Raw genomic sequence first — 16,966 nt, forward strand, 5'->3', positions numbered from 1 at the left:
TCTATTTGTTTGTATTTATGTCTATTATTTTTAACTCTTTTGATGCCACAAGTCACCCACAAGCTACTGGTGAAACTAGGATGAGTCTGTATCTTTTCTCTCCCAATCTTTTTTTGTCATTTTTGTTTTCCAGCTTTTTTAATTTTTTTTGGAGGTGGAATTGAAATTAGGTACACTATGATATATTTCACAGTTACAGATTATGTTCGGGTTTCATGGGATTTCCTTAATTTTTTACTGATTTATGGTCCTCTGTTATAAGATTTCTTGTGTACCTGGTCGATCAGTTTGCCATTATCTTTGGCACAGAATGGAGACCATGGAGTTAAGATACAGACAATAAACTACAGTATTTATATGCATGGCTGACGTTGTCTTTGTAGTTACCTCCCTTCAAAAGTCAATAGGCGTTTTACTGACTGCACACATTTGTTCTTGACTGCAGTGCTGTATGATGAGGTAATCAGAGGTTGTGAGTCCAGGGCACTGTTTCTGTGAATCTTAACTAAAGATATATCCAAATTTTAGTAGATATTTTAAGTTTGATTGGCTAAGCACTAAAATCAATCTAATATTATCCAATCAAATTACTAAAATTTGGATTTTATCTTAGTTAAAATTTCGTGAAACAGACCCCAGATCTTTTACCAATAGGCCTGTGTTGAGGGTTTAATCCAAAAAATGCTGTGACATCGAATGGTGTACTAGTCTCTTGTGAAATAAAAATATACCCCAAATTAGTCCCATTTATTTTCTGAGTGGGTTTGAAATAAAGAACCTAAAGGGGTATATTGATTGATTACATGTTTCACAATTAAACTTTCTCAATTCCACAAATATTAAACTAAAAAAAAAATGGGGGGTGGGGGCTACAAAGCCTGCACTAGCCATATTTGATTTGCTTATTTCATCCTCACTTGTATAAGGGGTTCACGGTGGCCAAGTGGCTAAGACGCTGGCTCACTAACCTGGAGGTCGGGTGTTCGATCCCTGCATTGGCCGAGAAAGTTCATCCAGATTTTCCGGCTTGGTTGACCCTTGTCAGTGATGCAGGACGGAGGGCCTGACAAGGACAGCTGTCTAGTCATTCGGATGAGACGAAAAACCGAGGTCCCGTGTACACATTGGCATGCACGTAAAAGATCCCTTGACAGTTGGAATTCGATATAAGAGTAGGCCGTAGTGCTGCTGTCCAGGCAAAATTTCACTCATTGTGTATGCCCGTCTTCATTAGCCCAGTTCGGAGCAAAACAGTAGGACGTTAAACCCCATTTCATTTCATTTCATTTTCACTTGTATAATGAACAAAGCCTAATCTTCATATATAACTTTATTGCTTGAGACATCATAATAATAATGTTTATTTTTTAATATTAAAATAATATCTCCACTGTTAAATGTACATTAAATATATTTTCTACTCATTAAATCAGTACAAGTAATTATACCTATATCATATTTATCATTGCACATATATTTATGTATAATTCTTTTACATTATTTAACATATTAACAAATTGGACTGATTAATCCAAGGCACATTTATCTATCTCATTTCAAAATGAAAACTCCAAATTATGTTTCAATTACTTTAAACACTTTACTTTTATATTATCCAAATTGAAAATTTTTATTTGATAATTATTTATATTTGCAATCTAAATTTGTATTATTTGTCTTTGTTATAATAAATCCAAGCAAGTAATTTACTGTAAAATCATCTAAAAGTGAATTCAAATATTTATTACCTTATTACACTAAAGCATGTGTATAATATGAAATATATATATACAAATATTCTTAATACAAAAAATTGTGCTTGATATATTAACAGTGAAAAAATAGGGGTATTATAGTATACCCACATTCTACATGGGCATCCAGTTTAAAAGTCTAATCTTTAGTAAAAAAAAACCCAAAACAAACCAATGCCAGATATGTTTAAATTTATTTTGACATCAATTAGAATTCTCAATGCAAGGTCTGTGATTGGATGACTATTCGTTGAACATGATGAACATAGAATGTGGGTATACTTTTAACTACCTGTAATCTAATAAAATAACTATATCTTAATGCTACAAAATATTAGGATCTTTATAAAATATAATTATATTCAAACTTAATAATAACTCCCTTGTAATACAGGATTATATATAGAAAGCATCTTCTAATCTATCTTTTAATAAATGAACTGGCAATAATGTTCTTTCATTCTTTAAGTCATAAACACATTTATACATATAACTTTATTGTATAAATGTAGGCAACAAGTTATTTTCTAGAAACTTGTACTAGTGAATTTAAATCTATTAATATTAATATAATGCCAAATATCAATTTAACTATACCTTTACCTACATTCCTATATCTAATATACTATTTTAGTCTAGCTTTAGACAAATATATTACAGTTCAGATCCGTACCTTCCTGGGTTGGGTTGGGTTGGGTGGGTTAAAGATATATAGGCTATATTGATATATGAATACATAAGTGCAAGCAACACTGTAACGCTATAATCATTTATTTTAATAAATGCAGTTGGTAAATACACATTTTTAATTTTTAAATAATTAGAAATAGCACAAAATTTATATAAGATAAATCTATATTGTTATGCTAAAGAAAACATATTTTTATATAAATTCAATAGTTTGCTATATGCACTTTCTATTTATGTTGTGTTCAGTCTATTTGGTTACATCTGTGTCTGCAAATCATATTTAATTGAAGAATTTTGACGTCACAGATGAACACACATTGAACTTGTATCTGTACTTTTTACATTCTACGACACTACTCAACTTTATCTTCTATTCTTAAGGTACAAAATGGCTATATACAAAAAGATAAAGACATCGAAAAAATACAAAAAGTGAGGAATGTAAATCCAAACATTTGGAAATTGGAATGTGAAGGAATAGGTGTGGGTGAAAGCAGGAATGTACAAAGAACATAATTCCAAGAGAAAACACCATGAAAAGACAAGGAACGAATTAAAAAAATATTATCAGGTCCATGGTTTCATACCATTTGTAAAGTACACTTGACTTAATATCTCTACCCAGTTATAACTATACAAAACTATCAATGTATAACAATTTATACAAAACAATAACAGTCCTCAAACTTAGACATATACCGGTATGTAAATCTTAAAATTGTGCCAAAAATTATTAAAATTTAAAAATACAAAAACATATAGTAATGACATACAATACAAGTTATTTAACATAGAATTTATAAAGCACCATTAAATAAAATACTTGTATTATAAATATGTAATTATATAATCTTTTATTTCTTGTCTCCTGTCTTGTTTTAACTCTGACAAACTTGTTGCCATCTATCCGCTAAACTTCTCTTTTGACCATCTGGTCCAACTGTCGCTGATTTGGCGAAGGTAGTGTCTGTGGGACTCTCCGGTTCTTCTTCTATGCTATTTGGATCTCTTCGGATTCTGAAATAGAAAAACAAATATGAATTTTAAAGAACATAGATTATGTTACCGGTAATAAGATATTCATAACTCAAACTTAATCTACAAAAAATTACCAAATGTACTCTTGAAATATATGATGCTTTTTTTGGCAAAGTATTTAATGACCTAAAATGACTTGACCTCTGATTTGGCTAACAAAAAAAAAATGTCTGATGTATTGATTTGCTTATAACTGTTTACATTTAAAACTTTAGGTCCACAGATACAGTCAGTGTGAAATATAACTGATTTTGTTTCATCACTAAGCAAAATAACAAAAGATCAATCCCATTCAACACTATATTTTGACCTAAATCAAAGAGGTTTAGTTCTTTTAGATGAGCTTGATATTTCCCAGGCTATTTTTTATACACCAGTATTAAAAGATACAGAGTGATACCATGAAAGGATATTGGAGAACATATAAGCATACAGTGATTTGTTGGATAAAAAAGTAACAGGTTTCTGATAGCTTTTTATATGTTAATGTTATCATCAGTAGGTTTACTGGCAGAGTACATTATGCGTGATAAGATACAAAGCAAATATTCACTTTTTTGGTTCACATTGTGCTCGGTGCAGAGTTGTACATGTTTGACACTTTTGAATATGTATACTGTATGTACCGTAAACCTGACAAAAATACACTTTAATGTAGACTTTAATTATACAGTTATCAACTGAATACTTAACAATGAAAAGCTAATTACGGTAAATTAAATTGAAGGTGGAATTAACTAATGTCAACATTGTCAATAAATACATATGTTGTGGATGTTTCTGATAAGAATAATAAATTAGCTATTAGTAAGGAGTGATATATATGTTCATGCATTCTTTTAACTTATATCTATTGATTTTAAACACATCTATTAAACACATTGATGGAGAAAATAATTAACATCTCTCAAAATATCAATTATGCACCCAGGCTCCTCTTGTTAAGACATTTTTGGACATATTTTAACATCTAATGTTTTTGTCTTGTTTCAGCATGGTGGAAAGAAGCAAGATAAAAAAAAACCAATTATGTCCAAGAAGTACTGTATTTCCTTTTATATTTGACTCATGAATTAATCAAATTAAGAGTTAATTAATATTTTCATCCAACAACTGCACATTTACACATTTCAGGGACATATAATAAATATTTGTCAGTAAGTATACATATATGGTGTTTAAAACCAAAACCGGTTTATCACAAAAATATAGATATATTTTGATATATCAATCAATACAATTCATATTGTCATTGGCCTATTAATACTCTCAGACACAACGATAATCATAAATCTACCTTTCAGTAATGATTCCAAATTAATAATAGGAACCTTAGAAGCTTATTTGAAATAGCAGAATATAGAAATATATAGAAGAAGAAGAAACTTAAGTTCCTGAACAAGAGAATTCTGATCCAAGAGATACCATATCCTTGAAACCGGGTTTTATCCCAAACTTATTCCACACCCATTACCTAATCCTGAGGAATGGAGAGATTTTAACAGACATAGTAGAACTAAAGATCTAAAAACCAAGAGAGAGAAATTCTGCTATTTCAAATAAAGTGACAGGCTAAATTGAGAAACAGTTATTGACAGACATTTTGTACTCCTTTGAAAACAATTACTGAATAGCAAGGTGCTGTTGTATATTAACAACAAAATTTCCTTTAATATATTTATTTTAACCATACTATAAATAAAGAAGTACAGTATACCATAAATTGTTAATTATATATACTTTTAAGAATTCATGCCTTTTTGAGTCATGCAACTGAAGAAAAGATACTTTTAGTGAATTACTATTAAATTTAATTATCATGCCCGTAAATGAGATAACATTATTAATGTGATCTACTAGTTTTTCATCATGGCATAACCACAGTACATCACTTGTCCAGGTTGCAACCTTTGATCCCACCTTTCTCAGTCAAAACATCCAAAACAGCCTTTTCAGACAAACCATGGAATTATTCATCACCAAGAGAAAGGGGGTTGGTGTTTCCTATGTTTAGTAATTTACTGATTGAAAAGTGATTTTAGACGAGTTATTTGACCCTGGATTTCATTATCCACCTTATACGAATATGAATATAAAAGATCAAGTTTGTTGATATAAACCATGAAGTAGAGGCTAGTAATGATGAATCACAGCTATGCCAAGATGTTTCCTATTCTTTTTTCTATTTCATCAAATCTAACAAGAAAATAATATGTCAATCATATTTTGGCATTGAAGAACAACAAATTATGATACAGACAAATTTAAGTTTACTAGTAAGATTTGATAAATAGTAATTATTGAATAAACCTTTTACCATTTCCCTTCAGGTGAAAACACAGGTAATATATATGTATATATATTTACAAAAAACATAAGACAGACAATATATGCATATGTATATATAGCAGACATTTACAAGGGGTCTATTACTGGGCTCTGTACTTACCCTAAGAATTCCTAGTCCTTGAATCTCTATTTAATAATACATACAGTTTTAATACCAAACATTTTAAAAATAATTTGAAAAAAAAGAATCTAAGAGGTAAAAGGATGCTTTATTGTGCTAATTTATATCCATTCCTAACAATCACATACTGTTTTCATACAAGTTATGTTTCTTTTCATTATACTATGTGCCACCCATTAAAGATATTCTAGAGAAATAAACACAAAAAAGCTGCCTATGATAAATAAATGAACACAAGCAGATCACAGCAAGAAACACAAACTGATATATGGTCAATAACTAGCTATTTCATCTACATAAAGAAAAAAAACCATAGTAACTCACCTTAATTCTTGTTCTCTTTCTCTCATTTCACGTAACTCCCGCTCAATTTTGGATTCAGCCGTTTGACGTGATTCTTTGTAAGAGAACGAGGCACCACCACCTCCTTTAATAGGTTTAACTGGTGATGGTTGTATTTGTGGTTCTTCTGCTGGAGGAGTTTCAGGAGAAGGTATATTATTGCTAGATATACTGCTTCTTTTAAAGTTTCGTTTAACTGATCCATCAATCTGATCAGAACCAGTCACTTCTGTATATTTCATGGGTTCAATATGTTCTTCTGAAGTAGTAATAATTTTGCCTTCCTGTCTGTAAAGTAACTCGCGTTGTTTTTGAGTACTTAGTTCTTGCTGTAACCTACTAGAAGCATAGCTCCTAACCGCTTGCCCGCTGCTATCTTGTCGACTTCTAGGGGACGGTGTATAATTGCTGGTCGGTGTATTTTGTGTGTTTGTTGGTGGTTTCTTTTTAAGGGGAGTTGGTTCCACTGGGGCTTCTATTTCTGGTAAGCCTTTGCTTCGTCGAAGTTCATTTTCCCTTTCTCGAGCTAGTCTGATTTCTCTCTGAATGGGAGTTTCTGAAGTTGGAGCGTATCTTGGGGTACTCTCTTCATCCGAGTCTTGCTGGATATTCGGCATGACTTTTACATCTCGAGATGGGGTATAATCGGAAGTGGTACGACCTGTACTTTGACTAGAAGCTAAGGAATCAACAGAGTCACTGCGTTTGTGATTTTGTATATATGGTGAAACTTCTTTCTGCCATGTACCTTGTTTGGTTGTATTAATGGAAGTGGATGAGGAAGATTTTGTAATGGATTGTGAAGATGCTGATTTAGGTGGAGTCTGATTATTTGGCAAGGATTGTTTATTGTTATTATTTTGAAGAAGTTCTCGCTGTTTTCTGATTTCTTCTTCTCGCTCACGCAATTCTCTCATCTCTCTCGCAATACGACTTTCTCCATCATGTTGGAATCCAGAAATAGCATCTTCATAAGAAATATTAACTTTTTGTTCATTATGGTTGATATCGCTTTGTACATTATTATTATTATTGTTATTTGTTTGGGGGACGGGGGAAGCAGCAGGAGGGCTGGGAACTGGGTCTTCTTCTACAACTACTACTGGTTGTTTCTTTATTCTCTGTCTTTCTAATTCTTCTTCTCTTTCTCTCTGTAATCTTATCTCTCTCTGAATAATACTTTCATATGGCTGATCTTCAGAATTATCACTATCCTGAAATAGAAAAATATTCAAGTTCTAAAATCATTACTGTAATCACTAAAGGAAAAAATTACAAGACCCTATTGATTTAGGTTAAAAAAATAAAATTGTTGATTTCATCGACTTTAAATGTTCAGATAATAACTGTTGATACAGTACATGTAAGTCAAACATTTAACTAAGACTTAATCTCTACAGTGACTAATCCTTTCAATCCATTTCAATATATTGATCAAAATCAAAGAGATTTAGCAATTTGAAGATGGTTAAAATCTTTGATTACCATCAGTTACAAATTTAGATTAAAGGAAGGGGAAAATGAAGAGGGTTGTACAGGGTTGCACACTCTTGCCAAATTACAGTAATTACAACTTTTTTATTCTGCACCACTTCTTTTTCTGGATGCACCATCAAATTTATTTTCTTGATTACCCTTTAAAGACTGGACAAAATGCACGATTCTAGATTAATATTGTACGATATACAGTTTGTACATAATGGAACAAGGACAGTAAATATAAATCTTCACAAACACACACTGTATAATAAGTGTATACAAAGAAAAGAAAAGTAAGGATGAAATTGGAGACACAGGTGTTAATAACATGACAGTTCAGAATGCTCAATTATTCTCCATGGTTGCATATGAATAATAATTGCAAATAATAAACAGACTATCTACCAGGATCTGTATAATTATCATGCATATTGACTTTCATGTCTAGTCTACAGGGTACCAGACATATTAAAAAAACACCCTACAGAACAACATGTCAAGAACACACAATTTGGTTTTTTTACTCTTAAAGAAAACACAAAAAAAATGTTCAGGCTTGTGCCTATTTATTTAGTTTTATCACTCAGCTTTAAAAGATTAATGCAATGGTGACTATTGTCATTGCTTGTCCTTGTAAATCCTATAATCTTAAAACTGTTCAAGCTTTTAGGCAAGTTTTATCAAGTATTAGAAAGAATTAGATGCTTTAAGACTGTTTGTTCTGTAAGTTTGATGTGAGTAGTTAGAAAATGTCTCTATTCGAAAGAAGAAAAAATTTAATAAAAGTTAAACAAGCTTTTCAAATTGATCATGTGAGTAAAGTCAATAACAGCTACAACATGTAAGGAAAAAGGCTAATACTAATAAAACCTTCAACTGAGCTGTAAACTTTGTATGTAAAAAGATCTTTATGAGATGTTGTTAAGAGATTTTATTCATCAAGTTACCTGTTTACAACATAACCTTGAATATCACTTTCTGTTTAAATAAACAGTATGTTACTAGGTCCCATATAGAAGTTGGCTCTTACACATGCAACTTAGATAATAGGATCTGTCATTGAGTAAAGTGACATGGTTTCAATTCCAGGCTTGTACATGACAAGGAGTAGGGGTCGTCTGCCCCAACTTTGTGGACTTCTCAAGATCCTCCGGTTTCCTCTGACTAATTAATTATTGAAATAAAATTGTCCTGTAGATTAGTCCCAATATTACCTATGTTGTGTTGAGTGTCTGTTAAAGGCCCCCCCTCTCTCTTTCTCTTATAAAGGGGAATGCATTTTGAAATTCATATTCTATCATTTTAACAAGCCTGCTAATCTTGATCTTGAGAAATAGAAAACATTTTTACCTGGTTTGCTTTAACTGGTGTCAAATTTTTCCTCTTGAGTGCAACTTCTCTTTCTTCTTGCTCGCGGAGTTCTTGTTGAATTAATGATTCACGTTGCCACATTTCTGAACCACGATCAGCTTCTGTCATCTCATGATAAAGTGGTTTATTTGAAGGTGGAGAATTAGCAGCATTTTCGAAACTAGAAATGTCCAATTTACCATTTTGTTGTTCTAATTTGAGTCTTTCCTCTTTTTCTCGTCGGAGAAGATCCTCCCTTTCATTAGCTAAACGAATTTCACGATCTATAGCACTCTCTGTGTCAGCCATTTTGTTCGGTGATGAAGTGAGGTCCTCTTGTTGTCTAATGGTGCCTCGAGGTATAACTTGATTAGGAAGTTTGACTTCCCAATGTCGTACACTGCTTTTAGGCTTTTCCTTAGGGTCTTTATATTGGTTATCTATATGGTCTTTAAATACACCTTCCCACTGGCGTTTTGTATTATGTAAACTATCTGATAGAGACTGACGATTCACAGAGTCAGTGCTTTCATTTTCCTGCACAATATTTTGACTAAAAAGATTATTTCTTTCTCCGGATGAATTATTCCAACCTATATCCGGGACACGATTTTTCACTGGTTCAGTGTTTACTTCCCAATGTTTTACTGGACTTTTTTCTGTATTCTGAATGGGTAGTTCTTCCGCCTCTGTAAAATACAAAATATCAAAATATTAAAGCTAACTTCAAAGGATGAAAACAAACATTTTATACACGTTTTGCTCATGAAGTATTTTTAACATAAATATAACAATCCTTTTGACTTAAAAGGTTAAAGTTGTGAATTAAGAATAATGTAAAATGTGACTTGGACCATGTACATGTGGTATTAATTGCATGGCATTAAATAAAGATATATAAATGGTGTTTTGGGTGTATATTGTTGACTTTGATGTAATATGAGGCTATATATGGTGTGTGTGTTTGTGTAGTCAGGTGAATAGAATAGGTGTGTTTTATTGACTGTGTATATTTAGTATATATATATGCCCTTAGATTTATTATCTATCTGATATAACAGGTCTTTCATCTTAATTTTATACTTTTTTTACTAGATTTTATCTACACAAACACATGTACCGGTATATATCATATTTTTATGAATAAATAAATGTCATATGAAAAACAGTATATATATATAAACTAAATCCATTATATAAACATGTAGACTACTTTACATAAAAACATGATTTTTTCTAGAACGAAAAATATCAAAGTTAATAAAAAACCTCATATTAATGTATTACGTAAAGAAGCATAAAACTGTCTACTACAAAAATACGAAAACATCACATGGTACAGATGCATGTGACCAGGATGCATTTTATCTTTATGTAAGCTAAATAAATGTATCTGAGCTGTTTTTGTTAACATCAAATTATAATATATTATATTATAATGCAAATTGTCAAGAAACAACAACAAAATAGCACAGTCCTTCAAACGGGATAATAAAAATATACAAAGGTTGTAATTATATTCTATAATTATATAATACTAGCTGTTTTCCCTGTATTATGCATGGGGTGTCTCTTGACACCTTGTGAAAATGGAAGTATTATAGCTCCAAAAGTGGTAGTGTCACGTCAGCAGTCCTATGTCACTACCTGGCTCAAGGTGCTCTAATAGCCCTAATTTCAGGCTCAGGACTGACTCCAAACAACAGTAACCAATATATATAGATTAGTTTATATGACAGCAGATATTATGAAATAATAACTGATCAATTTAACCTACTGTATTGATACAATATCATATAAAACTGGTTAGGTAATAGGTTACATGATTTTAAGCTCAAGTATTGTTCTCAATAAATGATTAAATCTTATTCTCATATAACATATAAAATTTACCTTGTTTATTTGAGCGTAAATATATTCTGGTACATCCTATAATACATCCACCTATATACACTCCTAATTCTATACACACAAAACCTAACACACCACTGAATCACCTTATCACGTCAATAACTAGACCTATATGATCTTCATTGACAGGTAACAGAAGGTGTGTCTTAAAATATGATTCAAGTATGCAGCATAACGTCATACCTACAAGCATATGACTGTGGGCAAACAGATCATGATGTATTATATGGTATCTATTGTTTGTTTGTGGATGAACAGCAAATATTTACTGTTAATATAGCTATTTATATCAATAAGATATTTATAAGACTATATATCTTATATTGTAACATGACACGTTTATATGGTCAAACCATATATGGTATTATCTAAAACTATATCAAAACATTTTTGAAAGATTTTTATACATAAACATACCGTATAAACCAGTTTTCAAATCAGAGTTGAAAAGGTATTTTATTCTAATTAATTTCCTAATTAGTATAACATATGTATGAGTTTATTTATAATTCTACATGTCATATAAACTAAAACTGCAAATATCTTGGTAATAAGCTGGTAGATTGACTCAAAACTTTGCACACAATCATGTCCAATATAAATATATACTTAAAATTGAGTAAAAATTACAAATGGCAAAATGTGTATAGTTATTGAGAAAAAGAACCATATTATAGAAGAGTTGTTATTGATTGGCTATGATTCACATGAATTAAATGACATAGATAACAATCTATGATTCAATATATAAATATACCTGTAAGGTATTTCTTATTCTCTAACGAGATATTATCCATAATCACTGGATTTATCATACAGCTTTGTGAAATCGCCAAAATTTTATATAGTAATATACTATTAGTGCATATTTTGCTTAATCTCAATGGAAACTACTAATGTCACCCCTCTGCCCAGTGGTAATGTCACTAAACTCTATCTGATATAAAAGAACAAATGCATATATTTCTGATATAAAAGAATATATGCATAAGTATTGAGAAATCAAATATGTGTTTATGATTATGCTCAATTAATCCAGAAATTGAAGAATTAATGGAATAAACTAACTATCAACCATCAACAATGTGAACAAACACATATAGAATATCTCGAAAATGCCCAATGGCAGACTGATTACCACTCGGCATCATATTCTACGCAAAATTTTACTCTAGAAAAGTTTGGTCTGGTTTTGTGCCCATTTGATGGACACCGCCCTCGCCCCCTGCACTGAGCCTCCAGACTAATAAAAGGTATCCAAACATATTTTTTTTTTTTACGTGAAGTAAGTATCAGAGAAGAAAATCTACTCAAATAAGCAGGTCGATTCTTGTGACATTCTGTGTCACCTTGAATATAATCAAGTATCATGAATAGATATCAAAAGGAGATGGTACGTACTGCCAGTAAGATGAGATTGCACCAGGGAGGAGTGGCAAATATAGAGGTTCAACATGCTATGCAGTTTTGATCGCTATGCATAGAAAATAAATCATAATACATTATTAGGTAATACAGATACTCTATTTGATTTATATAAGACATGTCATTGTTTGACCTATCATAGGTAAATAATATATAATATACACTACCCATATAATGTTATCTGTAGAAGTTTTTATATATATAATTTTACTTACCATCCTATATTATATTTACAAGTCATTTTTGTATTTTCTATCTCAAAGTCATTTTGTCCATACAATATTGGGTTACTTAAGGTGCAATTAATCCCTACTTTTATTTAACAGACCAATAGATACACACAAGTAGGGTTTAGCATCCATCAAACACAAACTAGGCCATTTTGGGACTAACATGGTAAATTGTTATTGCGCGTAGGGGTCTTTCAAAGTGGGAGGGAACCCGAAGATCCCAAGAAAACACACAAGGTTAGGCAAGGGAACCAACACCTTGTCACATTCAAGTGTGGGATTGAAACCACTCCACCTTACTCAATGACAGATCTTATGATCTAAAGTGCCATGCTTTAGAAATGTGAATTATTTCCATACAAGACATTTCGTCCCATTTCTGGCGAACCGACGAATCTGATATATTAAAGTATTGGGAATTATGTGTTTGAAATTTGCGTTCAGTGTCCTGATGTATATGTATGAAATATTAAATCACAAATGAATTTTATATTTGATGGCTACAGAGATAACAACAGAACGCAAATTTCAAACATATCTCTCAATACTTAAATATATCAGATTCGTCGGTTCGCCAAAAGAGCGATGATTTTTGCCATTCTGATATATTGTATTCAATAGCAAAAAAAAGTAACTCAAAATGATGATAAAACCAAATCTTATGTTGAAAAAGTTTAGAATTTACACTACGAATGTCATTCTCCTATGATAACATAAAACATACCTTAAATGAAACTAAAATAAGCTGACTCCACAATCATTTAAATCCAAACAAAATTTACTGGTAACTGTTTCAAGTTTGTTCAATCACTAATCGAAATATCACATCAGATTAACCCTCTTCAATCCTTTACATTGATCTAAATCTCCTTACCATACATTTCCAAAAGATATAAACTTATATAATACCTGTTAATCTTCAATTGTACAAATATCATAGCAGATTTAATGGATTAGAAAATTTAGCCTCACACCATCAGACTACAGTTGTTCAACTTGAGAATGTTAACATGTATATAAACGTTTAATTATAGAATGTGGAATGAAGGTTGATAGATGACAGTCTGTCAGTTACATTACACATACATCTCACCTGTATGACACTTCATTTACTATTCTCGAGTCCCCATAACACACACTGAAGTCTTATTACCCAGGTAAAAAGATCAAAGAAATTGGTGATTGTTTATTTTCCTGGTGTGTCAACTAATAAAATACATAATGAAAAAGTCTTATGTTGTCTTAAACAATATCCTTGACTCAAATCACCCAATATCATAACTTCACTTTAGTGGAGTTTAGACGGACAATTGATTAAGAATTTTTCTACAAAATAAAAGGTTTTTTTTATGTTCACACAGCTAATAAATATCCCATGTACAGTTTTATATTTTCAAAACCAGTCACTTAAAATCTCTATCAATACCATTATCACTGTTAGAAATATTTTCCTGGACATGTAAGGAAATACATTCTTTTGTCTACAATGCAGTTGATCAGTTCAAACTTACCCAATTTTTTCCTCTATTTTGTATTAATCCATCTCACTGTTAGAAAGTTTAGTTAGATAATGCTCTAATATCTAGATAACGCTCTAATATTTAAACTTAGAGACAGACTTATGATCCCCCACACATGAGTAATACACCATACATTCTTTAAGATCCTAGCTAAATGTGATTTATGACTTGATCCCATGTATTCAATGGCTGGGTTAGATACCTTTCATGTCTGCAAGGTCATTGATATCTGCATGCCCGGGCAAATATTATTAAATGCTTGAATAAGTTTTTGAGATGATTAAGGTTAGAAATCTATGATAAAGCTTAACTTCTATTTAGATGTGTACCATTTGGAATGATATTGGTATGTCAAAGTTTACAGAAATGAAATGGGGTGTAAGTTTAAAGAACAGGATCCTTGTTTCGATTATATCTGACGGTCTTAATCATGAATGACTTAGCAGTGAAATTTAGCCTACCTGCTTGTCAATTTGCATGCCTTAAAATCATGTATTTTATAAAATCTGTAAATACAACAATTACAGTAAATTTAATGTTATAACTGAATCCTAAACTAAGGACTTTTTACTAATGTTTCAATGAGCAATAACACTTAACTGCTTCATAAATTAAAAGAAATTGTCATGTCATGGCAAAAAAAATGCCATGCCAATCTGAAATAAACAAAATCTGTGAAGTTTTGATTGAATGACAACAAATTTTAAAGTGAGATCCCTGGTTTAAAAATGTATGTAGTTATATAAATAATTTTATAACAAAAAATTCTCACAATAAGTCATAAAATAACCTGACAAGTTCACATGTCTATAAAATATTATTTTATATCATTTTATTATTTTAACAAGTTGCACGGATCTCCTGAATGTTGATTTCAGGCAATGACTTAAAAGACTAAACAAAATAATAAGACTATTTATATTATAGTTCCAATTTGCTGAAAAGCACTTATACTGTAAAGTATTGTTTTTTCCTAATAGGCTGCTTTGTATTCCTCACACACTGAAGGACTGTACTATAAACTGTTGTTAAAAGTGAACAGAAATAAACTGAATTATGGACCTTTTATTTAGTTATTTTTAACTAGAGAGAGAGAGAGATAATTAAATACCACTTTACTGGTTATAAAGAGAGAGAGAGAGAGAGAAATGGGGTTTAACGTCCACTCAGCACAAACTAGATCATTTCGGAACTAACATATGGTTTAATTTTATTTCAATAATTCGCTTGCGTGTAGGGGTCTTTAGCAGTGGAAGTAAACCCATGAGGTTGGACAAGCAACCCTACTCCTTGTCATATACAGCCGGGGATTCGAAACCACGCAAGTCGACTCAATGACAGGCCTTATGATACAGCGCGCACATGCTAACCATTCGGACATCCAACCCCCCCATTTTTAACTGGACACATAGAAAATATGCTATCAGATAAAATTTAGCCAAAGGGGCCAAATTTGTAATTTTTTAGGTTAAAATCACACAACTTTAATACATAGACTTATAATGTTAATATTCAATTTTCTTATTCATAAACCATATCAATCTTTTGGTAAAACAAAAAAGATATTTTTATTTAAAGCCATCAATCATTTGGTAAAACAATAAAGATATTTTTATTTAAAAAGTTCTATATATCCTATAAATATTTTGTTATAAATATACACACAACTTTAAACTAGTTCTTTTTCAGACAATGTAAACATATATTTTAACTATAACCTGTACATTTTAAAAATAATCACACCCTTTGTAATAAAACATTCTAAAAATTTCATCTTCCTGCATTATCTTTAAGATCAAAGGCAATCATCATAGGTATTATCTGGAGTTATTTCCCCTTTTACACATCAATATGTCTATGTTAAAAACTTTCAATACTATAAGTGCATACAGTTTTGTGGTTTTAAAATTAATTTATTCTTTCTTAAAGTTGTACTCTTAATAATACAGATAAATCAATATTTTTCGAAAATTTAAGTTTGTAAACGAAAAGTGCTCAGATTATAATATATCGATCTGTTTCACAGAGGATTACGTAAGTCTTCTAATAATTCTGTAAAAGATGACTGCTTTTAACACGTGACATCACATCACGCGGCCCCAATCATTGGCTCAATGGCGCCAAACATTGGCTCAAAGGCGCATTCATTGTTTACATAAGACGTAACTGGTCCAGGCAGAATGGTGCCTTTTGCTCATTTTACATTTACACTAAATAGGACATATTTTTTACTTACATATATTTAAAGCACCTTTATTTATTTTTCTAATGCTTAAAAAAATGTTTTAGAATTTAATAAGCAGAAGGAAAAAAGTTAATATTAGGAGCTCATTAAGCAGCACCGATGTCATCACTATCAGTGAATGTAGCATAGCAGACTAGGGAATATTCACTGCTGATCAGGGTGATAATATAGGGACTGGACATGTTTTTTTTTTGTAAAAAGAAATGAGTCACCTACCTATTTAACAACTAGTTTGAGATGATTACTATACACCTCATGTATTCACACACAGGTTGCTCCATGATTAATCTGACATAAAGATATTATTATTCATAGCATGGCACACCTCACCTAAACTTTATCACCCACATATAAATATATTTGTAGTGTAGATAAACACGACTAATATACAAGTTTTTAAGTCAACATAAGCTACAAAGTTTTAACCCAACGATATATAAACCATATAACAAAATCTTAACTAGGAGATTAATAAACATTATTTCATAGGTAATTAGTGATGAAAATCATGA

General features: G+C 31.1%; 1 protein-coding gene across 5 annotated transcripts in view; it reads right to left on the reverse strand.

The window, feature by feature from the left end:
* Window positions 1-1,317: 1,317 nt before the first annotated feature.
* The window catches only part of LOC126819670 (serine-rich adhesin for platelets), a 100,100-nt gene continuing 84,451 nt past the window's right edge, over window positions 1,318-16,966 (reverse strand). For 4 of the 5 annotated variants that reach the window (XM_056100133.1, XM_050547835.2, XM_050547834.2 and 1 more), the window contains 3 exons: window positions 9,124-9,812; window positions 6,277-7,508; window positions 1,318-3,461 (listed from right to left, as the gene is read on the reverse strand). In XM_056100133.1, coding sequence (XP_055956108.1) covers window positions 3,323-3,461; window positions 6,277-7,508; window positions 9,124-9,812 — 2,060 coding nt within the window. In that variant the 3' untranslated portion in view covers window positions 1,318-3,322. Of the gene's footprint in view, window positions 3,462-5,931; window positions 5,958-6,276; window positions 7,509-9,123; window positions 9,813-16,966 lie in introns of all 5 variants that reach the window. The other variant, XM_056100134.1, reaches the window with a different exon arrangement.

Source organism: Patella vulgata, chromosome 4, assembly GCF_932274485.2.
Source record: "Patella vulgata chromosome 4, xgPatVulg1.2, whole genome shotgun sequence".
NCBI lineage: Eukaryota > Metazoa > Mollusca > Gastropoda > Patellidae > Patella > Patella vulgata.